This window comes from Hylobates moloch, unplaced genomic scaffold, assembly GCF_009828535.3.
Source record: "Hylobates moloch isolate HMO894 unplaced genomic scaffold, HMol_V3 SCAFFOLD_20, whole genome shotgun sequence".
Lineage (NCBI taxonomy): Eukaryota > Metazoa > Chordata > Mammalia > Primates > Hylobatidae > Hylobates > Hylobates moloch.
The window spans coordinates 1,526,886-1,554,586 of NW_026652295.1; the positions used below are offsets into that span (position 1 = coordinate 1,526,886).

At 43.6% G+C, this 27,701-nt stretch overlaps 1 protein-coding gene across 3 annotated transcripts in view; it reads right to left on the reverse strand.

Moving 5' to 3' along the window:
• GMDS (GDP-mannose 4,6-dehydratase) overlaps window positions 1-27,701 on the reverse strand; it is a 693,428-nt gene that overhangs the window by 169,526 nt on the left and 496,201 nt on the right. For all 3 annotated transcript variants that reach the window (XM_032141461.2, XM_032141459.2, XM_058432184.1), the window contains exon 8: window positions 9,262-9,380. In XM_032141461.2, coding sequence (XP_031997352.1) covers window positions 9,262-9,380 — 119 coding nt within the window. The remainder of the gene's footprint in view (window positions 1-9,261; window positions 9,381-27,701) is intronic.

The window sequence follows — 27,701 nt, forward strand, 5'->3', positions numbered from 1 at the left end:
CCAAGGTGAAGTACGCGACCTCAGCAGCCCAGGGAGGAGGGCGGTGAGCACTGCCAAACTGTGATGATGGACAGATGTCAGGAGGATGCAGGGACTCAAGCAGGGCCCTAGGCACATCAGAGAAAGCTACCTGCATAGGGTGTTGGGAGCTGAAGGGATGAGGGGAGGCTGTGTGTGGAGGTGGCTCCTTGATGCCTTTTGGCAGAACAGGGGGAGAGAGAGGCCAGGCAGTGACTGGAGGGACCCCGATCCTGAAGGGGCATCTGTAAAAGATGAGAGGGAGCCTCCAAGGGGGGCCAGAGGCCAGATGCAGTGGCTCACGCCTGTAATCCCAGTACTTTGGGAAGCCAAGGCAGGTGGATCACTTGAGGCCAAGAGCTTGAGACCAGCCGGGGCAACATGGTGAAACCATGTTAGGTCTCTAAACACAAAAATTAGCTGGGCATGGTGGTGTGCACCTGTTGTCCCAACTACTTGGGAGGCAGAGGCGGGAGGATCGCTTGAACCTGGGAGGCAGAGGTTGCAGTGAGCTGAGATCGTGCTACTGCACTCTAGCCAGGGTGACAGAGTGAGACTCTGTCTTAAAAACAAAACAAAACAAAGCAAAACAAAACAAAACAAAACAAAAAAAGAGGGGGCCAGGGCTGAGTGGGGAGGCTGAGCCACAGCCTGGGCCTCTTGAGCAGGCAGAAGGGCTGAGGCCATAGGCCAGGAGGAGGCAGTCTTCCAATGGGCATCAGGGCGACCTGCTAGTGGGACAGGGGAAACGAGGGCAGGTGCCATTTTTATGCTTGGGAACCACTGTTTTAATCACAGAGCCACTCTTAACATTTAAAATACAGCACCAGTGTAAACAGTGAGCCCTGGATCTATGAGAACCTCAGCTGTGTATGGCCTCTTGCATTGCTACTGAAATGGAGGCCGGTTAGCCTCCATCCATGCCTAGAATTCTTCAATTTTATTTATGATAATTATTCTAAGTAAGGGGCTTCTGGCAGTATTAAGCCCAGCTGTTACGTTGTAGTTAAGGAATAACCATCTACAACAAAATATGTGCAATTTAAATCCATTATACAGCTGCTCATGTAGAAGGCACTTCTCAAGATTAGCGCCTACATCTATTCTGTGATTTCTCTATCGTGGGGCCCTTATGACTGTTACTTGCTGAATTCATACGCCAAGAGGCAGGCAAGTAGCATCATCTGCAGTGCATAAATGGAGGAACACAAATTCACAGGGCTGAACAATTTACAGATGGCACATGGGGAAGGGGTGCTGGAGCCAAGACTGCCAAGCCAGGCTTCTGGGCTGCCCCACCCTGGGCCCAGATAACACCTGTTTCACATGGTCTGAGCCGAAAAGGTGTGGTACCCTCTCAAAAGGGCATGGCCATTTTTGTGGGGAGGCTTCCTCACACATTAATTTCAGTAAGAGTGGTCAGCTGGTCAATACTTCCCTTGCTCTCTTCTTTTTAGCAGTAGGACTGAGAAATTACTTAACAGCGAGGCTCTCCTCTCAAACAGTCTTTTCTTATGCTTCATCCCTAGGGAGCCAGGCTAGGAAGATGAATTCAACGGAAAAAGCCTTGTGAGGTGGTGCCTACTGAGGGTAGCTGAAGAGATCAAATAATAATAATGATAACAAAAAGACAAGACCAGAGATGGCTCTCCTCGGCTGTGAAAATGACAGCGAACGGATCTTCTGACGCAGAGCTAGCATTTCAACGAGCCTCAGCGTGTCCACGCTACCTCGCACAGCTCATTAAATGTGCTCTAGCTGCCTGCTTCATTTATATTTACCCAACTGGGGCATATCAGCCACCCCCAGTGGATAAGGATGGAGCTTTTGCTGTATGGGGGAAAGCAAAACTTACGGAGGCTTCCTGCAGGGCCACAGTAAGTAGGCAGTGCCAAAACGACCAGTGCCCAAGTACCCCCAGAGCCGCTGCCACTGTTCTGAGCTATCTGCATCTGTACTTCTTTCACATACACAACTGTGTCTATCCATCTCCTTCCTCCCACCCCCACAAATCTTCACCAAGCACCCACTAGGTGCCAGCCAGTAAGCTAAGCCAGTTGCTAAGGACACGGGTATGTGGAAGCTAGACATGTCTCTGTCCTTAAGGAGCCTGCAGTCTACGGCCGCCAGTGAGGGAATGATGGCAGAGAGCCAGGGTGCTGTCAGAGCCAGAGGTAGGCACCTAGCACAGACTAGGTGGAGGGAGGGTGTTGGTCAGAGGGAGGATGCCTAAGCTAAGACCTGAAGAATGAGTGGGAAGCGGCCAGGAGAAGCAGACGGAACTGTAGGAGCAGGCATTTGACGAGCCCAGTGTGGCCAGGATGGTCCACCCTCGTTCATCAGCTCACCCAGCGCCCACACACAATGCACTAGCTCCTGCCTCCATGCCTTTTCTCATGCCATCCCACCCGCCTGGAATGTCTTCCTCCTTCCTATCATCCGTATCTCCCTATCTGGATAAGGGCCAGCTTACATCTAACTTTCTGCAGACATAACTCCAATCATGATTATGAGGCTATTACTTCAGTATTGATAAAATAAATTTGCACAGTGTCTTCATATTTGCATAGATATTTGTAAATAATGTGTTCTTATTAATTGACATCCAATTAGAGTCTATATTTCTCCAGGGCGAGGAAATCCCTTTCAATTCTCTTTGATTAGTTTGGCATTGAGAGGAAATTAGATGAGCAAATAACACATTTATAGAGCATCTAAGAGGTGTGAGGTACTGTGCCAGCTGTTTAGGTACTTACGAAGGCAGCAGTTATTTTGAGGATCTGACAGACCCTTAGTTAAGAATGAAAACGGGTCCGCGACCTAGTGAATTGCATCAACTGCCTATGAAATGAAATGAGGGTTGCCTCAGACCCACATCCCAGCATGACATCAGGGCTCAAATTAGATCTTGCAGGTGCCAGTAATTCAAAAGTCTGTGGCTCCAACAAAGGAACTACAACATCACCTTATGTTGTAGTATTTTGTTTTTTAAGGGTTAAAAATCTAAGCATCTTAGAAGTTCAGAAATATAAATGATAGTAGGATTCAGATTTCCAGGAGGGAGGTAGAGAGACAGAGAGGAAGAGAGACAGAGGAAAAAGAGAAGGAGACCTCATTTAAATGGTAACTTGAAGCGTATATGAAAAGTCCTACCTCTTTCTGATGACTAAATATCATGTGAATACTCTTGAAGGCGTGAGCCCCTTTAGAGTCTCTCCAGAACGTTCTCATGGTACTCTACGCAGGTTTTCTCAGCATGACTGCGTTTTCTAGCTCTGATGGGGATTCTGAGTGACGATGGATGAAGGTGAGTTATGTTTCCATCACTCAGTGTCACAGATTTTACTCAACCTGATCATAGCACGGACATCAAAAGAAGCTTCGGCAAGCTGCTGAGATGGGAGTTAAATCCATCTCAGGGATCAAAGGTGGCTGGTCTAAACACAGCACAGTGGAAGGTTAGGGAATGATACAGAGCTGCAGTGAGTTTCCTTCTCCTGACTTTGCCCCTACATAGAACCCTTAGAAGTACGGCTCATCACATGAGAGTTCTGTTCATCACCAACAACTGACTGAGTGGAGGGATGTGCTCTCCCACAGTGAGGCTGACAGTCCCAAGCTCTGCAAATTCCCGAGGAATGCATTACAGTAGCTACACTGGCCACAGGACCCACCCCCTGGAACCTGCTGCCAGGCCTTCCTTCTCAGGAGCTGTCTTCAAGATCAGCCTCCAGAGGCTTCAGCGCAGGACCCAGGGTCCAGAAATCCCATCCATCAGGAAACAGTGTCAAATGAAGGGAGCAAGGTGCGTGAGCACAAAACAGCTTGTTACCTCTGCCAGGAGGATTTTAGAAATGGGTTTCTTTTCTGATGTATAACAATGTTGGCCTTGTTACTTTCACTGAAAATGTAAATTCAGTACCACAGACTACAACAACCATTTCCATATCTGAAACGTTACCCACCCCCCACAACGACAACAAGCAGCAGATGTTGATTCTCACCTGGTTGTAGGGTACTCTTACAACCCTCTTCTCAAAATTTAACAAGATTTATGACAGAAAATTAGTCAAGACAAGTATTTGCCTGTTTGGGTGAGAAAAGGTTTCCTTTTCACCTACATATTATGGAATTGATCAAAGAAAAACACACACTAAAAAACCACAACAATGTCACACACACCACACACACACAGATACACACACACACCACACCACAAACACACATACACACACCACACACACACCACAAACACACACATACACACACACCACACACATACACATACACACCACACACACACCACACACATACACACCACACACATACACAGATACACACATACACACACACACACACCACACATACATACACACACATATACACATACATACACACATACACACACCACAAACACACACAACACACATACACAGATACACACATACACACACACACCACACACACATACACACACACCATACACAAAACACATACCACACATACACACATCACACACACCACACACACAGATACACACTCATACCCACACAGATACACACACACATGCATACACACACATACACACCACACACATACACCACACAGATACACACACACACACACATACATACACACACATACACACACCACACACACATACACACACCACACACAGATACACATACACCACAAACACACACATACACACAGATACACATACACACACACAAACACACATACACACACCACACACACACCACAAACACACACATACACACACACCACACACATACACATACACACCACACACACACCCACACATACACACCACACACATACACAGACACACATACACATACATACACACACACACACCACACACACATACACACACACACACCACACACCCATGCACACAGATACACATACACACATACACACACACATACACATACACGCACACACACACACAGACACACACACACAGATGCTATCGAAAGAAAGCAGTTGCCATAAGGCTGCCTTTCTCAGTACAAATGACTGTAAGAATTTAAAACGTTACCTTACATTTTATCAGGACTGCATGTGGTACTGATCTGCTTCCCCGAATATCTTCTACTAACCCAAACTCAAATTAATGTGCTATTTTCTAATAAATGCAAAACAAAAATTATTCAAATTACTCAAGTGGTGTCAAAGACTTCAAGAGGAAATATCTGTGTGGATTCTACATATACAGATGGCAACACGTGTCAAGCCTTTTCGGAGAACATTACAACGGATAAATTTTAAAAACGATAACAAAAATGGGAAGAGACAGCAGATCTTAGAAGAGCAAAGTGAGAGTGTTCCAGATGCTGACTGGTGTGTCTGACACGGTGTAGCCTCATGTAACATGAGGCGAGCACACAAAGCACAACAGGTGGAATCTGAGCAAGCAGAAAGCTTTCTAGCTTAGTTAATGGCAACGCTAACGAGACTAGAGAGCCAGGCTGTCCTTCACCCTCTACATCTGGCTGTTCACCAAATCCCGCTGATTCTCAGGCTCAAATCAGTCGCTCCTCTCCCTCTCCATGTTCTCGGCTGAATGCAGATCCTCCTCATCCTCAGCTGGACAGCTCCAACAGGCCTCTAGGGAGGAAGCATGGTGGCTTCCCTCAAGCTGTCCCCACCATGTGAAAGGGAATAATGCTAACCATGAAATCTGTGGAAATCAGGGTGACAGTGGGCGTTTCTGGGAGGACTTTCTGGATAAGCTGGCTTTTGGGATATCCGCTTGTGCTTAATTATTTACAGAGCACCCTCAGCTGTTGAGAGCACTGAGGATAACCTGGGAATGAGACGATGCCCACAGTCATGAAGACCTAGGTCTGTGTTCACTGCAAATATCCTATCACAAAGTTTTTTTTGACAGCATATGAACAGGAAGGATAAAAAGTGCACATAAAGAAAAGAGGGGCGTCTTGGGTCGCAAAATTCTCATTTCAGACCCTGGCTCTGCTACTTACTGGCTGTGTGACCTGGGAAGAGCACTGAACTGCATTGTGCCTCAGTTTCCTTTTCAGTGCAATAGTGCCCCAGCCCTGGAAATTAAACAGAGTCGGGGCGTGGCTCCTGGCATGCTTCCAGGCTCGCCCTAACCACTCCCTGCGTGCCGCCGCGAGCATGGGCTGTCTCTATCTTGGAGCACATTCTGCTGTTCTTCTGCAATAGCATCCTGCTAGAGGGGAAGACCCTGCTCCCCCACATTCAAACAGTGTACTTTCAGTGGGGCTGCTCATCCCAGAATCCTCACACCCTGAAAACAGGCCAAGGCCTGGGATCCAGTCCCACACTGGCTACAGCGACAGGTCTAGGGATAACTGCAGGACCCACACAGGGCCAGCCACAGTCCTTCCTCAGGATTTTTCTAAGTGGATTGTTCTCAAAGGTTCTGTTCCTCTTTTGACTGTGTGAGGCTGTGTCCCCAGAAAGGCAGTCTAGACTGCCCTCTGTCACGGGGAGCAGCTGAGGGATGGAGGCGACATCCCAGGGGCACTGGAGCCAAGAAGAAGAAGGGCCCTGAAGGAGCACCAGGTACCTAAGGCTACTCTGAGTTCAGTTTCAGTTCCTGAAAAACAAAAGAACTCTGACTGCTGGAAAAATCCATTCACTTTTCTCCCTTTCCTAATATATTACTAAATACTTTCACTATGCTTAAGCCTTCATTAGCATAGATACTTCACACATTTAAAAAATAATTCATGCGTATCATCCTTCGCAACTTTTGGAGCATAACAGGACACTCCTAATAATAAAATGTCACATTCGATTCCTATAGAGAACATAAACAAAAGTGCACATATTTTTTTAAAGAATAAGATGTTATGCTAACATCTTATTTTTATCATTAAACTTGTTTAAGTATAATCTGTCTTATTCACATATACAATATAAACTTGGTAAAATATGTTTGAGAGTTATTAAAAAAGTAATTAATGAGAGTGGCAGATATTAATTTCTGCTAAACTATACATTTTAATTAAAATTTTTGGGCCGGGTGCAGTGGCTCATGCCTGTAATCCCAGCACTTTGGGAGGCCGAGGTGGGTGGATCACTTGAGGTCAGGAGTTTGAGACCAGCCTGGCCAATATAGCAAAACCCCGTCTCTACTAAAAATACAAAAATTAGATGGGTGTGGTGGTGCATGCCTGTAATCCCAGCTACTTGGGAGGCTGAGGCAGGAGAATCACTGGAACCCAGGAGGTGGAGGTTGTAGTGAGCCAAGATCGTGCCACTGCACCCCAGCCTGGGCGACAGAGACTCTGTCTCAAAAAAAAAAAAAAGGAGGGGTACTTAGAAGCAACATAAATTTTATATTTGAAAGGTATTAAAAAAACCTCAATTCCAAGCATAATCAATCCAACAATGCATTTTTAAGTCCACAAAAGAATAAGGCCAATTTTCTTGAAAAATGAGGTATCTTCTTTAAAAAATAAAATAGAAGGCCAAAAGAATCAACATAACCAAATTACACTTCAAAGATTATTTTATATCTTCTTGCTTCTTAACTTTATGCTATTTTCCAACTCCCCATATTATACGTAAAATTTGAAAAAGATCTTATTTTTGCCTTCTCATTTTTAATTTTCTATAATTAATGTCATTAGTTTCCTGAACAAAGTTTTTATGCAAAACAAATTTATTTAACTTTTGGCCATGAATTGTCAATATTTTTTCATAAAATTGGAAGTATATTGAGACAAAATGTTCACAAAATAATTGGGCACTATCTCTTTTTCTGAATGTTCTTATTTTTGTTTTTAAAATTTTAATTGACACATTATAATTGTACACATTTATGGGGTACATTTTGAAATTGTGACACATGTATATGTTGTATAATGATCCATTCAGGGTAGTTAGTGTATCTATCAGCTCACGCACATATTTCTTTCTGGTGACAACATTAAAAATTCTCTCTTCTAGCTATTTTGACATATATAATAGGTATTGTTAACCTTAGTCACCCTATTGTACAACAGAAGACCAGAGCTTATTTCTCCTATCTTATTGTTACTTGTACCCATTTACCATTCTCTCCCCAGCCTCTTTCCACCCCTTCCTTCCTCAGCTTCTGGTAAGCACCGTTCTACTCTCTGCTTCTCTATCATCTTTCTTTAGATTTCACAGGAGTGATATCATTAAGTACTTGTCATTCTGTGTCTGGCTTATTTCACATAACATGATGAAAGAAATTTGGAAAATTTTCCAAATTTCCAAAATTTTCTACATTTCTTTCATCTTTCTTTTAAGATGTTTTTGGCCAAGCATGGTGGTTCATGCTTGCAATCCCAGCACTTTGGGACGTCGAGGAGGGCGGATCACCTGAGGTCAGGAGTTCAAGACTAGCCTGGTCAACACGCTGAAACCCTGTCTCTACTAAGAATACAAAAATTAGCTGGGCATGGTGGCACATGCCTGTAATCCCAGCTACTTGGGAGGCTGAGGCAGGAGAATTGCTTGAACCCAGGAGGCGGAGGTTGCAGTGAGCCAAGATTGCACCACTGCACTCCAGCCTAAGCGACAGAGCAAGACTCTGTCTCCAAAAAAAAAAAAAAAAAAAAAAGAAGGTGCTTATATTGAGATAAAACATTTAAAACTTAAAAAACAATAATAAAATCGTATTTAAAAATAAATAATAACATCTTTTTTGTTTGTTTGTTTGTTTTGAGACACAGTCTTGCTCTTTCACCCAGGCTGGAATGCAATGGCGTGATCTCAGCTCACTGCAATCTCCGCCACCCAGGTTCAAGCAATTCTCCTGCCTCAGCCTCCTGAGTAGCTGGGATTACAGGCGCGCACCACCACGCCCGGCTGATTTTTGTAGTTTTAGTAGAGATGGGGTTTCACCATGTTGGTCAGGCTCGTCTTGAACACCTGACCTCATGATCCTCCCGTCTCAGCTTCCCAAAGTGCTGGGATTACAGGTGTGAACCACCGCGCCTGGCCAAAAACATCTTTAAAAGAAAGATGAAAGAAATGTGGAAAAACTTGATTTAGATGCTGACCAACATTTGACAAATAACACAAGTAGGGTTGGATGCAGAGCAGAGCAAAGGCCCAACTCCACACTGAAACTTTCTGTATTGCTCTTCAGGGGAGTGAAGAGGCAAGATGGCAGCGAGAACTGAGGCTTCAGCAAGCTCAGGTGCAGACCTGCCAGGGAGCTAGAAGTGGTCAGTTTTCAGGTATACTTACACAATGGTTTTTCCAATGTGCAAGAATGACTTCTCGACAAATTCCCGGACACTGTGGACCTCCCCAGTAGCTATAACGAAGTCCTCTGGTTCATCATTCTGCAACATCAACCACATAGCCTAGAGGGAAAGAAAGGCAAGTTCATTTTGAAGTCACACTCAGTGGCCACACGTTGTTTTCCAGTGCACATGATCACATATGGACACGGACAGCCGGCACATGAGCATGAATTTCATACCATATTCTAACCATAACAGCAATGGTTCCCAGCTTTTACTGAGCATCGGAATAATATGAGGAACATCTCGGTGTGGATGCCAGGGCCGCAGCCGCAGAGCGGTGGGCTCGGAGGCCGGGAGATCATCTCTCAGAATATCTATCCTTAACATCCCAGGTGATTCTCCTGCTGCAGGTCCTCAGACCACAACACAGAGGAACGTGATGTGAAGCAGTGTCTGTGGCAAATAACCTTTCTATAGTATTATTCACAAAAACAGCAGTTCTAAAAGCACTGTCTAATTTTTCTTCGTATCATAGATAGTAGGCAAGGAAAAAAAACACTTAAAGACAGATATTTGTCCTCAAAAGTAGAACTTAATTTTTGAACAGTAAAGTTGAGAAGGTACTAGTCAAAAAACAAAATAAGTGCGAATCATTAATGGAGAGTACTACTATTATAAAAAAGCTGTCTGAGAGGCAATGAAAGCATTTATGCCAGAGGTAATGGGTTCATAAGGCAGCATTTCAAGGCCAGGGGCTCAACTTCCACATCAAAATGGATGTCTAGACAGGTTCACTTTCTCAGTAGGAGCCAGGAGTCTGGGGCAAAAATGCCACTGCATGTCCAAGGCACGGACTGGTGGCACCAGCACAGCCCGGCTCCCCGTGGTTAGCTTTTATCAACAGCAGATAGGCCTGGAGTTCCTGTATCTTGCAATTGCACCTCAAAGATTTTTTTTTTATTATTATACCTTAAGTTTTAGGGTACATGTGCACAACATGCAGGTTAGTTACATATGTATACATGTGCCATGTTGGTGTGCTGCACCCATTAACTCATCATGTAGCATTAGGTATATCTCCTAATGCTATCCCTCCCCCCTCCCCCGACCCCACAACAGGCCCCGGTGTGTTAACACAGATAGGAGATGCAGATTTAAAAAAAATAAGTGTAGCAGGAATCCAACAGGAATATGTCTCTTCAAAAAAGGTTGAAGCAAAAAAAAAAAAAAAAATTCAATCTCTATTTTTTCATCACTTCCACCCGCTTCTCAAAATAAAATAGGTAAAAACAATAAGGACTTAATTATAACACAGCCTCCAATGATATGTGCATTGAACTCTTGTTCCAGCAAAATTTAAACAAAACTGTTTTGGTTTGCATCTCCCTAAGTTGTTCCTTGATAAGCCGAAAACAAGAAGTTGCTAAATTCAATGAGCCAGCCTATTTTCTCTTAGAAAATGCCACCAAAAAAGTTTAATTTCCTTTTTATTCATTTGAATTTGTAGAAACCTTCTAAAAAATAAAATTTAAAATAATTTATCTTTTACCTGAAGTCATTTCCTGTGTATGTTTTTGTATTTTTGGTCTATTACAAGATGGTTTTAAATCGTATGGAAGACAAGATTTTGGGCGATTTTACATGCCTTGGAGATGTGGCATGCTGGTTGGGACAATGGTAATAGTTTCAAGTCAGTGATATTCTAAAGTAACTGACAGATGAAATTGTCTCGGTGAGAAGACATATTTGTTCACATTAATGGAATACCTGCAATTTCATTTTGCCTTAAGAAATCATGGTTGGTGAACTTAGCCACAACACTTTTTAAATGTTATACTACCACTACTACTACTACTAATAAAGCATGAGCTTTTAAAAGGCATGAAGTACAAGTTGTTCACTGTTTTGGGATAGTCCACGCAAGCAGATGGAGTCTACAATGGCTTGGTAGCTCCCTGAACGCTGTTAAACCCTGGGGGCTGAGGAGAGCAACGAGATCTGAAGTGCAGCCCAGGCCCGGCACCGTTTGTCAAGAAGTTCCCCAAGGTGTCTTTTTGAAAGCGGCACCAAGGCCTGTGTGCACGAGCAGACGCCTTGTGAGCAGCTGCTCCTTGTAGGTCTGTGCCTTCAAGTGAAATTCCCGCGGCCTGGAACGCCCTGTCTCCTCATCTGTCTGGGAATGCTGACCTCTCTCTAGGTCCCGGACCAGGGTCCCAAGTCTAGCCATTGGAATGAATTCCACTGCACACAGTATGGTGGCTTCACTGGGATGGGGCCTGCCCTTTGGCCCCCTTCCCAACTAAGCTGAGCCTCCCACTTCACCCAAGTGGGCGCAGGAGTGTACCCGTGGACACACACAGAGGCACATGTGCACACACACACACACAGAAACTTATTTTGGCTTTTGCCAAAATACCTTCAGAATTTTTAGGAAAAGTTAAATTACGCTTATGGCTAGAATTCCTATCTGAACATTCTTCTGCGGGATTAGATGTAAGGGAATAAATACACTTTAATGTGTTTGACTCAAATTTCCATTCTAAAAATAACATTTCAAATAGGTCTTTCAGGACCACTCAGCTTATTTTACTTCTTTAGAAACAGTCCGCTGTGTTAGAATGGTCTCAAAAAAGTCCTATTTTTAGTCATGTGAAAGAAGGCAAGGGCGTGCTAAAAATGTAAGGAGAAAATATGACCGTTGGTTAATGGTGGATCACTTTAAACACCAGCCTGGGTCCCCTGGTGATTGTTTTGTTCCCGGCAGGAATCTGGGGATCAGTCAGGGCCTCTCCTTTTACTAGAGCAAGAGCCAAGAATCTGCTCTTTTCTTCTCCATCAGACTATCTGTGGCCTTTGACCTATCAATTTCTAGGCATTTCCTCTGAAGTTCATATTGTACCAGACTCCAGTCTGGGAATGAGAAGAGAAAGGATATACAACTCCAGATTTATTTGTTATTACTGAATAGTTTACTGGTTTCAACAGAGGGATAGGGCTTTGTTTAAATTTCCACTGAGCATAATTAATGGTTATTGACTGGTAAATGAAGAACAGGTGACACTCTGGATTAGAAGATAAATGATCTTGTGTTCTGGTGTGATAATGGGTTAGTAATTCACCACAAAGCCGAGGCTGAGTGCATCCCGTCGTAATGCTAGATCATGTCCAGGAGACAAAGGCCCCTGTGTGAGAAGGACGCAGCCATCCGCCTCCTTATACAGCTGCACACGTTGATGTGCTCCATTTATTCTCTGATGGATGGCACAACTGAGGCAAAAGTTCACCCGTTCTCACCTTCCTGTTCACATGCTGGACCACATGACCCATGACACGGCCAGGCCACACTCTGTGATCAAATCGCCACCCAGCTTTGGCTTCTGACTAGAGGAACAGTGTTGAGGTTACATGTTTTAGAGGTCAGTCTTCTCTCTTTGTCTCTCAAGGAATGGAGGAGGAAAAAGACAGTCTTCCTGCATTCTTTTGGTGTCCTTTGAGGATGTGACTGACTTGTCCACTTCCTCAAACACTTATTTACTTTCAGTCCTGACCTGATTACCAGTGCACAGGAAAAAAATCTCCTGTTTTATAATCCATCTCACAGAGAAGAAAGCAAATCAGTTAAGGAATGTGCCAGGGCTTCAGATTCTTTAACATAAAAATGTCCCTTAATTGCCAAAAAAACAGTGCCATTTTCAAATCATGTCTTGCATGCATTTTGCTTTTAAGCAAATGAAGTTTAAGGGAAATCTGACTCCATACCATTGACTTTTGATGGCCAAGTCAAGATGGGTATAAATATTACTTAAATTTGGACATGTACTCCTCTGTAACTATATAATTAATCTATCTGTTCTACAAATCCAATTTGGGGAAGTAAAAATAAAACTTTAATTTTATTGATTGATTGATTGATTGATTGATTGAGACAGAATCTTGCCCTGTCGCCCAGGCTGGAGTACAGTGGCACAATCTCGGCTAACTGCAATCTCCGCCTCCCAGGTTCAAGCGATTCTCCTGCCTCGGCCTCCCAAGTAGCTGGGATTACAGTTGTGCGCCACCACACCCGGCTAATTTTTGTATTTTTAGTAGAGACGGGGTTTCGCCATGTTGGTCAGGCTGGGCTTGAACTCCTGACCTTGTGATCTGCTGGTCTCGGCCTCCCAAAGTGCTGAGATTACAGGCGTAAGCCACTGCTCCCGGCCTAATAAAAATACCCCTCTCTCACAGTCTCCCATTTGGTAATTTGAGGGGTGGATGCGGGAGTGGTTTGGGAGGCGCAGGAAGGGCCACTCCCCTGCTTGGGAAGCTGCCAGCTCTGGTGGCTGTTCAGAGCTGGACCAATGAAGGAAAACACTCAAAGTGCATCACCACAGCCGACTGACTACACCTGATTCCGTGCACGCCTTCTGTGGTGGGACGTGTGTTTGTCTTAAAAGTCTGGATTCTACAATTGCTTCCACCTCGACGTTAACCTCCAGTTCAGTCTCCAAGCCACAAACACTTATTAACTGAGCTGGCATCCATGAATAACAAGATTTGTTAATGAAGGTTATGTTTAACTATGTCTATTTGACTGTTACTTTTTCACCCTGGTGCTTTTGTGCTTTACGTGCTACTGTCACAAAAACCTTAAAACTACACACACACACACACACACACACACACACACTTATGTATGTATACGCATTTCAGGGGAGAACATGTATGAAATAACTCTAATAAAAATCATGGAAATTTGAACAAATGGAAATTAAAGTTCCAGAGAAAGGATGCCCAGTGTGTACCCATTCATATGCATTTCATCTCTAAACATTATTTGGTAGCTGTTTTCATGATGGCAGCCTGGTATTTAGTTTGAGTCAGGACCTCCAGTAGTTTTGTGGTCAGCCAGGCCTTATCCTTTGTGGAATCCACATAGGTAGGTCTTAGGTCTTTGGGTTAGTTTTAATTAATAAAACTATACTAATAAAAACAAACAGTGTAAAACTGAAGTCTGGCCTTATGGCTATGTCTATTTTCTTCCTGGGCAAAAACACTGTGTCACACGGATTCCTTAGATTAAGGGACTTTTAGACATTTTAAAGATACGATGTTACTGAATAGAAAAAAAAAAGATAATAAATTAATAAAAGGACCAAAAATAAAAGAACACAACCCAGAAAGCCATATACCTCTTGCTTCTTTCTTTGCTAACATATCATTCTATATCAACACCATATGTACTGAAAGAGGCAATGTCAAAATTTGTTTTGCCCTTTATCTTTTACCTCTAGCCAGGAATACACAGCTAAAAACTCCAAGTTGGGGTTAATGTTTCTCTTCCCTAGAAACAATATAAAATCGAACAGCTCCTAGTCTTGTGTTAATCATTCTGAATCAGTTTTCTAGGATATTATCTGTTCTTTCAATTTGCAGATTCTAGTTATATATTTATTTCTTCTATTTACCTTTGAATATATCTTATCTCTTCTATTCCATTTCTTTTTCATGCACACCAATTATGCATATATCTCTTTTGTTCCATCTTTTACATCTATCACCTCCGAGCTAATCATTTTTGGGTTTTGTTTCATATTAATTATATGATTTCCCCCAGCCTGTTCACCTGATTGTTTTAGTAAACTTTATTTTATATTTTGTTGGTAATATGGTTTCAATTGCCGTAAGGGTTTTTTTCTCTTCCATACTTTTCCTGTTTACTACCAGGTTGCTTTTTATCTTTTTGTGACTTTATTTAAGCCAGGGGACAGACAACTGTTTTCTTATAGAGCCAGATAGTAAGTATTTTAGGTTTGTGAGCCACATGGTCTCTGTTTCTCTGCTGTTGTAGCACAAAACAGCCATGGACAAAATGGAATCAAATGGGTATGACTGTGTTCCAATAAAACAGTTACAAGGCCCATGGACTATGATTTGCCCACCTTTGCTTTCAGCAAACTTAACAAAAATATGTTGCCTGTAATTTCTTTGACTCTACAGAGAACAATTACCCAAGCTCCAGCTGCTAATTTTTTTGAATGATACCCCTTATGATATGCACAACGCATCTGTTTTGCTTATGTTCCTTTTCTTCTTCTTGCAATCCTTTCCCCACTCACACTCAAGCATAGATTCTGGGGTAGTGCCTTTCTACTTATTATTATACTTGAACAAGGCTGGCTGTTCGCTGAAGAATCTTAGGAGGGGGAACATGAAAGTACACTGAGGACAGCCTGTAGCTTTAATTCAGGCTTCTCTGAAAGCCCTCTACCAACCTCATCGCACGCTTTGCCCCAGGACATGGCTGCCACAATTTCTCAAGATTTTGCTGGTGAGTGTGATAAGTGGAAAGAAGCCCATGAATTGTAGGGCTTCCCTAGTGCTATCTGGTGATGTTTGCTTTCACTTTGCCTTCACCCCAGATCACAATCTGCAGTGTTCCTTGGCTAGGTTATGCCAGCGACAATAAAACTGACTTCTGGCTGGGTGTGGTGGCTCACACCTGCAATCTTAGCACTTTGGGAGGCTGAGGCAGGTGGATATCTTGAGGTGAGGAGTTTAAGACCAGCCTGGCCAGCATGGCAAAACCCCATCTCTACAAAAAATACAAAACTTGGCTGGGCTTGGTGGAGGCGGGGGCACCTGTAATCCCAGCCACTTGGGAGGCTGAGGCACAAAAATCGCTTGAACCCTGGAGGCAGAGGTGGCAGTGAGCTGAGATCGTGCCACTGCACTCCAGCATGGGTGACAGAGACTTTATCTCAAAAAAAAAAAAAAAATTAAACATAAAAAAGAGAAATTGTCTTATCCTTCAGCAACACCTTCTCGCCACTGTGTAGTGTACAAGTGGGTATCTATGAGGATATTTTCCACTTCTAATAGGTAATATTTTATGGGTTTTTTAGGACTGAAGTTATTTTGCGCAAAATTCACAACCTGTGTGTATAGTTCCTAACATCTGCTCTAAATTTTCTTCAAATTTCATGGTATCTGTCTCAAATACTTTTTCATTTTTTTTGTAGACAGGGTCTTACCCTGTCACCCAGACCGTAGTGCCGTGGCTGATCGTAGCTCACTGCAGCCTTGAACTCCTGGACTCAAGTAATCCTCCAGCTTCAGCCTCCCAAGTAGCTGGGACTACAGGCATGCACCACCACACTTGGCTAATGTTTTTAATTTTTAGTATACAAAAATACTAAAAATGTATGTATGGGCTACATTGTTCCTGGCCTCAAGAAATCTTCCTGCCTTGGCCTCCCAAAGGGCTGGGACTAAAGGAGTGAGCCCCCAGCCTCAAATTACTAATACCTCATATTTCAAGTTGTGTCCAATTTCACTGTTATAATGAAGCAGAAGTTTCCTCTTAGCTTTATTTTATTATTTTTCTTGATTTCAGAGGGTTTCAAAAAAAGGAGTGTTGAATGAAAATGTCCTTATATTTAGTCATTTAAAAATGTATTTCTTGAAGATGGCTAAATAGGAATAGCTCTAGTCTGGAGCTGCCAGTGAGGTCAACGCAGAAGGCAAGTGATTTCTGCATTTCCAACTGAGGTACCTGGCTCATCTCATTGGGACTGGTTAGACAGTGGGTGCAGCCCACGGAGGGTGAGCTGAAGGAGGGTGGGGCATTCCCTCACCTGGGAAGTGCAAGGGGTTGGGGAACTCCATCCCCTAGCCAAGGGAAGCCTTGAGGGACTGTGCCATGGGGAATGGTGGATTCTGGCCCAGATACTACGCTTTTCCCATGGTCTTTGCAACCCACAGACCAGGAGATTCCTTTGGGTGCCTATACCACCAGGGCCTTGGGTTTCAAGCACAAAACTGGGCAGACACTGAGCTAGCCGCGGGAGTTTTTTTTTCATATCCTAGTGGTGCCTGGAACACCAGTGAGAAAGAACCATTCACTCCCCTGGAAAGAGGGCTGAAGCCAGGGAACCAAGTTGTCTTGCTCAGTGGACCCCACTCCCATGGTGCCCAGGAAGCTAAGATCCACTGGCTCGAAATTCCTGCTGCCAGCACAGCAGTATGAAGTCGACCTGGGACGCCAGAGCTTGATGGGGGAAGGGGCATCGCCATTACTGAGGCTTGAGTAGGCGGTTTTCCCCTCACAGTGTAAACAAAGCCATCAGGAAGTTCGAATGGGGCGGAGCTCACCGCAGCTTGGCAAAGCTGCTGTGGTCAGACTGCTTCTTAGATTCCTCCTCTCTGGGCAGAGCATTTCTGAAAGAAAGGCAGCAACCCCAGTCAGGGGCTTATAGATAAAAATTCCATCTCCCTGGGACAGAGCACCTGGGGAAAGGGGTGGCTGTGGGTGCAGCTTCAGCAGACTTAAATGTTCCTGCCTGCCAGCTCTGAAGAGAGCAGCGGATCTCCCAGCACAACACTTGAGCTCTGCTAAGGGACAGACTGCCTCCTCAAGTGGGTCCCTGACCCCCGTGCCTCCTGACTGGGAGACACCTCCTAGCAGGGGTTGACAGACACCTCACACAGGAGAGCTCCGGCTAGCATGTGGCAGGTGCCCCTCTGGAATGAAGCTCCCAGAGGAAGGAACAGGCAGCAATCTTTGCTGTTCTGCAGCCTCTGCTGGTGATACTGAAAAAAACAGGGTCTGGAGTGGACCTCCAGCAAACTCCAGCACACCTGCAGCAGAGGAGCCTATTTTTTCATTTGTTTGTTTGTTTGAGATGGAGTGTTGCTCTGTTGCCAGGCTGGAGTGCAATGGCGTCATCTCGGCTCACTGCAATCTCCGCCTCCCAAGTTCAAGTGATTCTCCTGCCTCAGCCTCCTGAGTAGTTGGGATTACAGGCACACGCCACCACACACAGCTAATTTTTGTATTTTTAGTAGAGATGAGGTTTCACCATGTTGGCCAAGATGGTCTTGATCTCCTGACTTCATGATCCACCTGCCTCAGCCTCCCAAAGTGCTGGGATTACAGGCATGAGCCACCGTGCCTGGCTGGGCCTGACTGTTAGAAGGAAAACTAACAGAAAGAAATAGAATCAACATCAACAAAAAGAACGTCCACACAAAAACTCCATCCGAAGGTCACAAACATCAAAGATCAAAGGTAGATAACTCCACGAAGATGAGGAAAAGCTAGTGCAAAAAGGCTGAAAATTCCAAAAACCAAAATGCCTCTTCTCCTCCAAAGGATCACAACTCCTTGCCAGCAAGGGAACAAAACTGGACAGAGAATGAGTTTGATGAATTGACAGAAGTAGGCTTCAGAAGGCGGGTAAAAACAAACTCTTCTGAGCTAAAGGAGCATGTTCTAACCAATGCAAGTAAGCTAAGAACCTTGAGAAAATGTTAGATGAATTGCTAACTAGAATAACCAGTTTAGAGAAGAATATAAATGATCTGATGGAGCTGAAAAACACAGCATGAGAACTTCGTGAAGCATACACAAGTATCAATAGCCAAATCAATCAAGTGGAAGAAAGGATATCAGAGATTGAAGATCAACTTAATGAAATAACGTGTGAAGACAAGATTAGAGAAAAAAGAATGAAAAGGAACGAACAAAGCCTTCAAGAAATATGGGACTATGTGAAAAGACCAAACCTACCTTTGACTGGTGTACCTGAAAGTGACGGGGAGAATGGAACCAAGTTGGAAAACACTCTTCAGGATATTACCCAGGAGAACTTCCCCAGTCTAGCAAGACAGGTGAACATTCAAATTCAGGCAATAAAGAGAACACCGCAAAGATACTCCTCAAGAAGAGCAATCCCAAGACACATAATCGTCAGATTCACCAAGGTTGAAATGAAGGAAAGAATGTTAAGGGCAGCCAGAGAGAAAGGTCGGGTTACTCACAAAGGGAAGCCCATCAGACTAACAGCAGATCTCTCGGCAGAAACTCTACAACCCAGAAGACAGTGGGGCCAATATTCAACATTCTTAAATAAAAGAATTTTCAACTCAGAATTCCATATCCAGCCAAAGTAAGCTTCAAAAGCAAAAGAGAAATGAAATCCTTTACAGACAAGCAAATGCTGAGAGATTTTGTCACCACCTGGCCTGCCTTACAAGAGCTCCTGAAGGAACACTAAATATGGAAAAGAAAAACCAGTACCATCCACTGCAAAAACATGCCAAATTGTAAACACCATCAACACTACGAAGAAACTTCATCAACTAATGGCCAAAATAACCAGCTAGCATCATAATGACAGGATCAAATTTACACATAACAACAGTAACTTTAAATGTAAATGGGCTTAATGCCCCAATTAAAACTTACAGACTGGCAAACTGGATAAAGAGTCAAGACCCATTGGTGTGCTGTATTCAGGAGACCCATCTCATGTGCAAAGACACACATAGGCTCAAAATAAAGGGATGGAGGAATATTTACAAAGCAAATGGAAAGCAAAAAAGAAAAAAAAAGCAGAGGTTGCAATCCTAGTCTCTGATAAAACAGATTTTAAACAAAGATCAAAAAAGAGAAAGAAGGGCATTACATAATGGTAAAGGGATCAATGCAACAAGAAGAACTGTCCTAAATATATATGCACCCAATACAGGAGCACCCAGATTCATAAAGCAAGTTCTTAGAGACCTACAAAGAGACTTAGACTCCCACACAATAATAGTGGGAGACTTTAACACCCTACTGTCAATATTAGATCATCGAGACAGAAAATTTACAAGGATATTGAGGACTTGAACTCAGCTCTAGACCAAGCGGATTTAATAGACAGCTACAGAACTCTCCACCCCAAATCAACAGAATGTAATTTCTTCTCAGCATCACATTCCACTTATTCTAAAACTGACCACATAATTGGAAGTAAACACTCCTCAGCAAATGCAAAAGAACGGAAATCATAACAAACAGTCTCTCAGACCACAGTGTAATCAAATTAAAACTCAGGATTAAGAAACTCACTCAAAACCGCACAAATATATGGAAACTGAACAACCTGCTCCTGAATGACTACTGGGTAAATAACAAAATTAGGGCAGAACTAAATAAGTTATTTGAAACCAACAAGAACAAAGACACAACCTACCAGAATCTCTGGGACACAGCTAAAGCAGTGTTTAGAGGGAAATTTATAGCACTAAATTCTCACAGAAGAATGCAGAAAAGATCTAAAATAAAAGATCTAAAATCAACACCGTAACATCACAATTAAAAGAACTAGAGAAGCAAGAGCAAACAAATTCAAAAGCTAGCAGAAGACAAGAAATAACTAACATTAGAGCAGAACTGAGGAGATTAGAGACACAAAAAACCCTTCAAAAAATCAATGAATACAGGAGTTGGTTTTTGGAAAAGATCAACAAAATAGGTAGACCACTATCCAGAATAATAAAGAAGAAAAGAGAGAAGAATCAAACAGACACAATATAAAATGATAAAGGGGACATCACCACTGATCCCACAGAAATACAAACTACCATCAGAGAATACTATAAACACCTCTATGCAAATAAGCTAGAAATTCCAGAAGAAATGGATAAATTCCTGGACACATACACCCTCCCAAGACTAAACCAGGAAGAAGTCAAATCCCTGAATAGACCAATAACAAGTTCTTAAATTGAGGCAGTAATAGCCTACCAACCAACCAAAGTCCAGGACCAGATGGATTCACAGCCGAATGCTACCAGAGGTACAAAGAGGAGCTGGTCCCATTCCTTCTGAAACTATTCCAAGCAATAGAAAAAGAGGGAATCCTCCCTAACTCATTTTATGAGGCCAGCATTATTCTGATACCAAAACTTGGTGGAGACCCAACAAAAAAAGAAAATTTTAGGCCAATATCCCTGATGAACATCAATGTGAAAATCCTCAATAACATCCTGGCAAACCAAATCCAGCAGCACATCAAAAAGCTTATCCACCACGATCAAGTCGGCTCATCCCTGGGATGCAAGGCTGGTTCAACATGCACAAATCAATAAATGCAATCCATCACATAAACAGAACCAATGACAAAACCCACATGATTACCTCAATAGATGCAGAAACGGCCTTCAATAAAACTCAACACCCCTTCATGCTAAAAACTCTCAATAAACTAGGTACTGATTGAACGTATCTCAAAATAATAACAAAATAATAACAGCCATTTATGACAAACCCACAGCCAATATCATATTGAATGGGCAAAAGCATTCTCTTTGAAAACTGGCACAAGACAAGGATGCCCTCTCTCACCACTTCTATTCAACATAGTGTTGGACGTTCTGGCCAGGGCAATCAGGCAAGAGAAAGAAATCAAGAGTATTCAAACACGAAGAGAGTAAGTCAAATTATCTGTTTGCAGATGACATGATTGTATATTTAGAAAACCCCACTGTCTCAGCCCAAAATCTCCTTAAGCTGATAAGCAACTTCAGCAAAGTCTCAGGATACAAAATCAATGTGCAAAAATCACAAGCATTCCTATATACCAATAATAGACAAACAGCCAAATCATGAGTGAACTCCCATTCACAGTTGCTACAAAGAGAATAAAATACCTAGGAATACAACTTACAAGAGATGTGAGGGACCTCTTCAAGGAGAGCTATAAACCACTGCTCAAGGAAATAAGAGAGGACACAAAGAAATGGAAAAACTTTCCATGATCATGGATAGGAAGAATCAATATCGTGAAAATGGACATACTGCCCAAAGTAATTTGTAGATTCAATGCTATCCCCATCAAGCTGTCACTGACTTTCTTCATAGAATTAGAAAAAACTATTTTAAATTTCATATGGAACCAAAAAAGTGCCCATATTGCCAAGAGAATCCTCAGCAAAAAGAACAACGCTGGAGGCATCACACTACCTGACTTCAAACTATACTGCAAGGCCACTGTACCCAAAACAGCATGGTACTAGTACCAAAACAAATATATAGACGAATGGAACACAACAGAGGCCTCAGAAATAACACCACATATCTACAGCTATCTGATCTTTGTCAACCTGACAAAAACAAGCAATGGGGAAAGGATTCCCTATTTAATAAATGGTGCTGGGAAAACTGGCTAGCCATATGCAGAAAACTGAAAATGGACCCCTTCCTTATGCCTTATACAAAAATTAACTAAAGATGGATTAAAGACTTAAGCAAGCCCTAAAACAATAAAAACCCTAGAAGAAAACCTAGGCAATACCATTCAGGACATAGGCATGGGCAAAGACTTCATGACTAAAACACCAAAAGCAATGGAAACAAAAGCCATAAATGACAAATGGGATCTCATTAAACTAAAGAGCTTCTGCACAGCAAAAGAAACTACCATCAGAGTAAACAGGCAACCTACAGAATGGTTGAAAAATTTTGCAATCTATCCATCTGACAAAGGGCTAATATCCAGAATCTATAAGGAACTTAAACAAATGTAAAAGAAAACAACAATCCCATCCAAAAGTGGGCGAAGGATATGAACAGAATTACCATAAATAATATATACCCCAATTATGTGACCATGTAAATAATGTATGAAAGAATCTTAATGAAAAATACACATAAATAAAGGCTGTTTCACCGACTGCTGATGCTTAATAAGCCATCCCAAAGCTTCATGGCTGCAGCCTTTTGTTCTGTTTTTTTTCTTTTTTTTTTTTTGAGATGGAGTTTTGCTTTTGTCTCCCTGGCTGGAGTACAATGGCGCAATCTCAGCTCACTGCAACCTCCGCCACCCATGTTCAAGCAATTCTCCTGCCTCAGCCTCCTGAGTAGCTGGAATTACAGGTGCACACCACCATGCCCAGCTAATTTTTTTTTTTTTTTCTTAGTGGAGAGAGGGTTTCACCATGTTGGTCAGGCTGGTCTTGAACTCGTGACCTCAGGTGATCCGCCCGCCTCGGCCTCCCAAGGTACTGGGATTACAGGCATGAGCCGCCATGCCTGGCTGGCTGCAGCCTTTTGATCGTTTGTGATTCAGTGTGCAGGAACTCAAGAGGGCTCAGAAGACACAGTTCCTCTCTGCTCCCAGTGGTGATGGCCACGGGGGACTGATTGGGGCAGTGGGGCCAAGATGGCCTCCCTCACAGGTCTGGTGCTGGGTGCTGGATGCACCTCAGTTCTCCTCCACGTGGCCATTCTCCAGCTAAGCCTTCTGTCCTTGTTCATTAGTCTAGTCGATGCTTCTTTACGTGGTAGCTGCTTCCAAGGTGGCAAAACAAAGCTGCAAAGCATCCTAAGGCCTTGGCCTGGAAGCTATCCAGTTCACTTCCTCCGCACACATTGGCTACAGGATCAGCCCAAATTCAACCAAAGGGGAAACAGACTCTCCCCCTTATGGGAGGGGTGGTAGAGTCACACTGCAAAAGGACATGCAGGATGGGAGGGGTTACCATAGCCATCTCTAGAAAAAAATCTACCACAAAGAGCTATCTTGTGATAACTCTAACGTCAGCTGATTGTTTCAATATAGCAATGAAGTTATTATTCTTATCTCTAATATAAACATTGCTTCAGCTTGCAGTTTTTATGTAAGCTCCATCTATCTTTAACATTGTGCAGTGACAGGTTTAAATGAGGGCAAAAATAACTCACAATGCATACACCTGGGATATGGGAGCTCACTTTCGGGTCACCCTAATCTAACGAATGCTCTAACTGGCCGTAATACCACTACTGTCACAACGTACTTCTCAGAAGTGGCTGTTTCCTGGAGCGTGCCAAGCCACCTACTTCAGCCAGGTGTTTCCAATTATCTTCTGTCGCTAGGATACCTGGGTAAGCCATTCTAGAATCAGTTCCTGGCCCAGTAGGAACAACATAAAAGCTCTGGGAGTGCAGGAGGAAGTTTCGTTACACTCATGGCCACCTGATCCTTCATCTCCATGCTCTTGGCTTCTGACTGTGCTACCTAAATCTGTTCCTGGGAAGCCATTATGACCTTTCTATGACCTTATTCTTCAAGCTAGTCATCCTGACCACCTGATTCTGCCTCTTGGTCTAACTCTGACCTTGGGAATTTAACCTCTGAACTGATTCTAGGCCCACTAGAATTCCTAGATTAGGTCCTAAGATTGTCATAGGTCTCTTGGTTGAAGTGTTGACAATCACTGTTACCAGAAAACATCAACTTATGGACATCATAGTGCGTGCATTAAGGTGGATGTAGACAGGACTTCCAGGATTATTCTAAAACAGCACTGCCCAATAGAAATATAACATGAGCCACATGTAATATAAAATTTTCTATCAATTGCATTGAAAAAGTAAAAAGAAAAGGTGAAGCTAATTTTGATGTTTTATTTAATCGAATATATCCAGTATGTTACCATTTCAATACAAAATATGATTGAGATATTTCACATTCCTTTTCTATGTACCAAGACTTTGAAGTCTAGCCTGTCTTTTGTCCTCACAGGACATCTTCATTCAGAAGAGGCACAATTTAAGTGCTCAGCAGACACACAAGGCTGTGGCTACCACTCTGGGCTGTGTGGGGCTACAGAGCCAGCCTGATGTTCAAGAGGGAGAGTGAACCTTGCTATGTGATACCCTACTCTAATCCTGTTTGCTCATCCTGTTAAAACACTCTGCCAGGCTTCTTGGAGAAGGCCTCCTCATTTTCTCCACAGCACAACTGGAGGAATAATGGCCCCTCCTCCCTTCTTGGTCATTATCTCCACCTCCTGACTTCTTCAGTAGTGATTTCATCAGCGATGACAACTGGGAGAGAGTGAGTGTTTGAAAAGTAGTACAACTAGCTCCTAATTTACAGGCATTTGACGTTTGAATGTCTGCCTGCCTCATCCATCCACAAATGGGCACTCATACCACACTCCCTCCCCAGTTGGAATACCTGGCAGTAAGCAGCTGAAAAACCCTTTGGAGTTTGGTGAAAGGTAGTGCTGAAGAGGTGGTAGGTGTTCTCAAATGTTAGTGTGCATTAGAATCATCTGTCAGGCTAGAAGTGTGCACTGCAATCCTCTGGAAGATTAGAACGCAGGCTGCTGGCCCCCTTGAGCCCTGGAGCTACAGATTCAACAGCCCTGGGTGGAGCTGGAGAATGTGCAAGTTCCAGGGTGAAGCAGGCGGCTGCTGATCTGGGAAGCACGCTGAGAAACTCTGTCTGGAGCTTGGGCTGGGAATCAGAAACCCACAACTAAGCTCCAGCCCCACTATTCACTGGGCGACTTCTGGATTACAGGCACGGTGGCTCACACCCGTAATCCCAGCACTTTGGGAAGCCGAGGCAGGTGGATCACCTGAGGTCAGGAGTTAGAGACCAGCCTTTTCTCAAAAAATAATAATAATCCCTACCTCAGGAGGCTGTTTTATTTATTATTTTTGACACGGAGTCTCACTGTGTCTCCCAGGCTGGAGTGCAGTGGCACGAACTCAGCCCACTGCAGCCTCTGCCTCCCGGGTTCAAGTGATTCTCACGCCTCAGCCTCTAGAGTAGCTGGGACTACAGGTGTGCGCCACCACGCCCGGCTAATTTTTTCATCAGGATGATGACAATGATGATTACATATCTTGAGGGAATTACTGGTGCCCGGGAGAATGTGTAGTTCATCTCCACAACCAAACTCTTGCACCCATAAATAGCATGGGGAAGGAAGACTGACAGGGTGGAGTGAATTAAATCCTGATTATGTTAGTCAAAGCCACAGAATTTAATAGCTGGAAGGGGCCTTAGAGGTGTTTTCATTCAATTCGACCAATGTTAAAGATGAAGCAGCTGAAACTGGAGAGATTAAATGGTTCACCTGAAGTCATACACCTGCTAAGCGCTAGAGCTGGGGCCAGAACCTCAACTCCCTTTCCTGTATTCTTGCGACGGCATGATGCTCTCGTGCATTCTCCTAATGGCTGTGTGTAGAATGCATTTTCTTGTTGAAACTCTATTCTACATGCTGGTTACAAACAGCTGTGTGGACTTTTGTGCGCTAACCTGGGGACCTGACCAGACAGGGAATGAATGTTTACAGTGTGCCTGCTAGTTGCTGGGCACTGTGCTGGAGTCTGGCGATAGACCACGTAGGAACAGACAAGGAAGACACTGTGCCTGGCCAATGTGCTTTCAACATTTATATAGGAAAAAGGGTTTTAAAGTCCAAATCTGATTTAAGAAATAACTTTTGGGACAGAGGCTTCAGGTAGTTATCAGGGAACTATCAGGTATGGCTCCTTTCTAAAACCTTCCTCCTAATAAGACTGTCCCCACCCACCGCTCTTGATGAAGGGGTGAGTCAGGCCAGGTGTATTTAAACCAGGTGATGTGTCCCTGTGCCTACTGCACCCCAGCCCCCCACCCCCCAACACCCTTCGGTCTCCATGGATGGAGACTTAACATATTCTGGGCCAACGGGAGTGCCAAAGACATTTGCAGCAAGAGACGCAGAGGCAGAAACGGCAGGAAAGGGCTGAGCACCGAGCCCTGAGACTGTCACCAGGGGCGGAGCCAGCTGGAGCGACTGGGAGGCATGAAGACCTGTGTGGGCAGCAGAGTGGGAAAGGAAGCCCATGAGGAAGAGGGAGTGAGGGAGATGTGCAGACACAGAGGAAAGCAGATCCTCCTTTCCCATTCCTGCGAGGTGCCCTGAGGCTCCTTACAAAAAATCCCATTTTCCATGAATTTCTTTGAGTTGGTTTCTGCTCCTTTAACAAACAAGTTTGGATAAAGAGCAAATAGGACTTCTGGACCACGAGTATATGGGGGACCAGTTGTGTATCAGCTCTGTATTCAGTGGTAAGAAGAGAGTTCCGGGGGGATAAGTCACCACCTGTTGACCTCAGTATCCAGTGGGGAAGACGGCCACTTGCCCAGCCAGCCACCAAAATGATGGGAGAGGGGCCAGTGGGAAAGGAGCTGTGGGAACACAGAGGAGACAACCCAGTACACCAGAGGAGGAGGAGTACTCAGGGTCCTCATGAGGGTGCCATCAACCCATGGCCCCCGCAGTCCGCACTGCCGGGGACCACCCCCCGTTGAGCACCTCTAAAGATGGCAGGCCGGGACATGCACCATCTTTGCAACTGGGAACCTACTGTCCTATGCAACTTGTTGGTTAAAACTCATTTCACATGTGTTTCCCCAGTGTCTTCATTCACAGAAATCAAGACGTCAAGTTAAAAGTCACTCTTCCACTCAGTACTCTGAAAAATATGCTGAATATAATTAGATTTAATCATTCTTCTTTTAATTTTTGTTTGCTAATCTAAGAATGTCCCACTATGAGGAGTATCTGAGCTTTGTTCTTTTGGGTGGTCAAATTGCTCTTACTAACTTGATCTCACCCGGGACTGGGACGCTCTGTTGTCATAATGATTTCCCAGATGCTGACTCTGCAATGTCCTGGATCAACACAGATGAAAAGGGAAGCCAGTTATATTTAAGAAAACAATGATTGTAACGGTAACATTTGAGTGTAGTGAAAGAAATTCTACTATATACATGCAAACAGTCGTCTAGAGAAACCTCCCCTTCCATGGAAGGGCCTGTTCACATTACTGAAAATTAAACAAAAGGCCCCCTGTGTTCT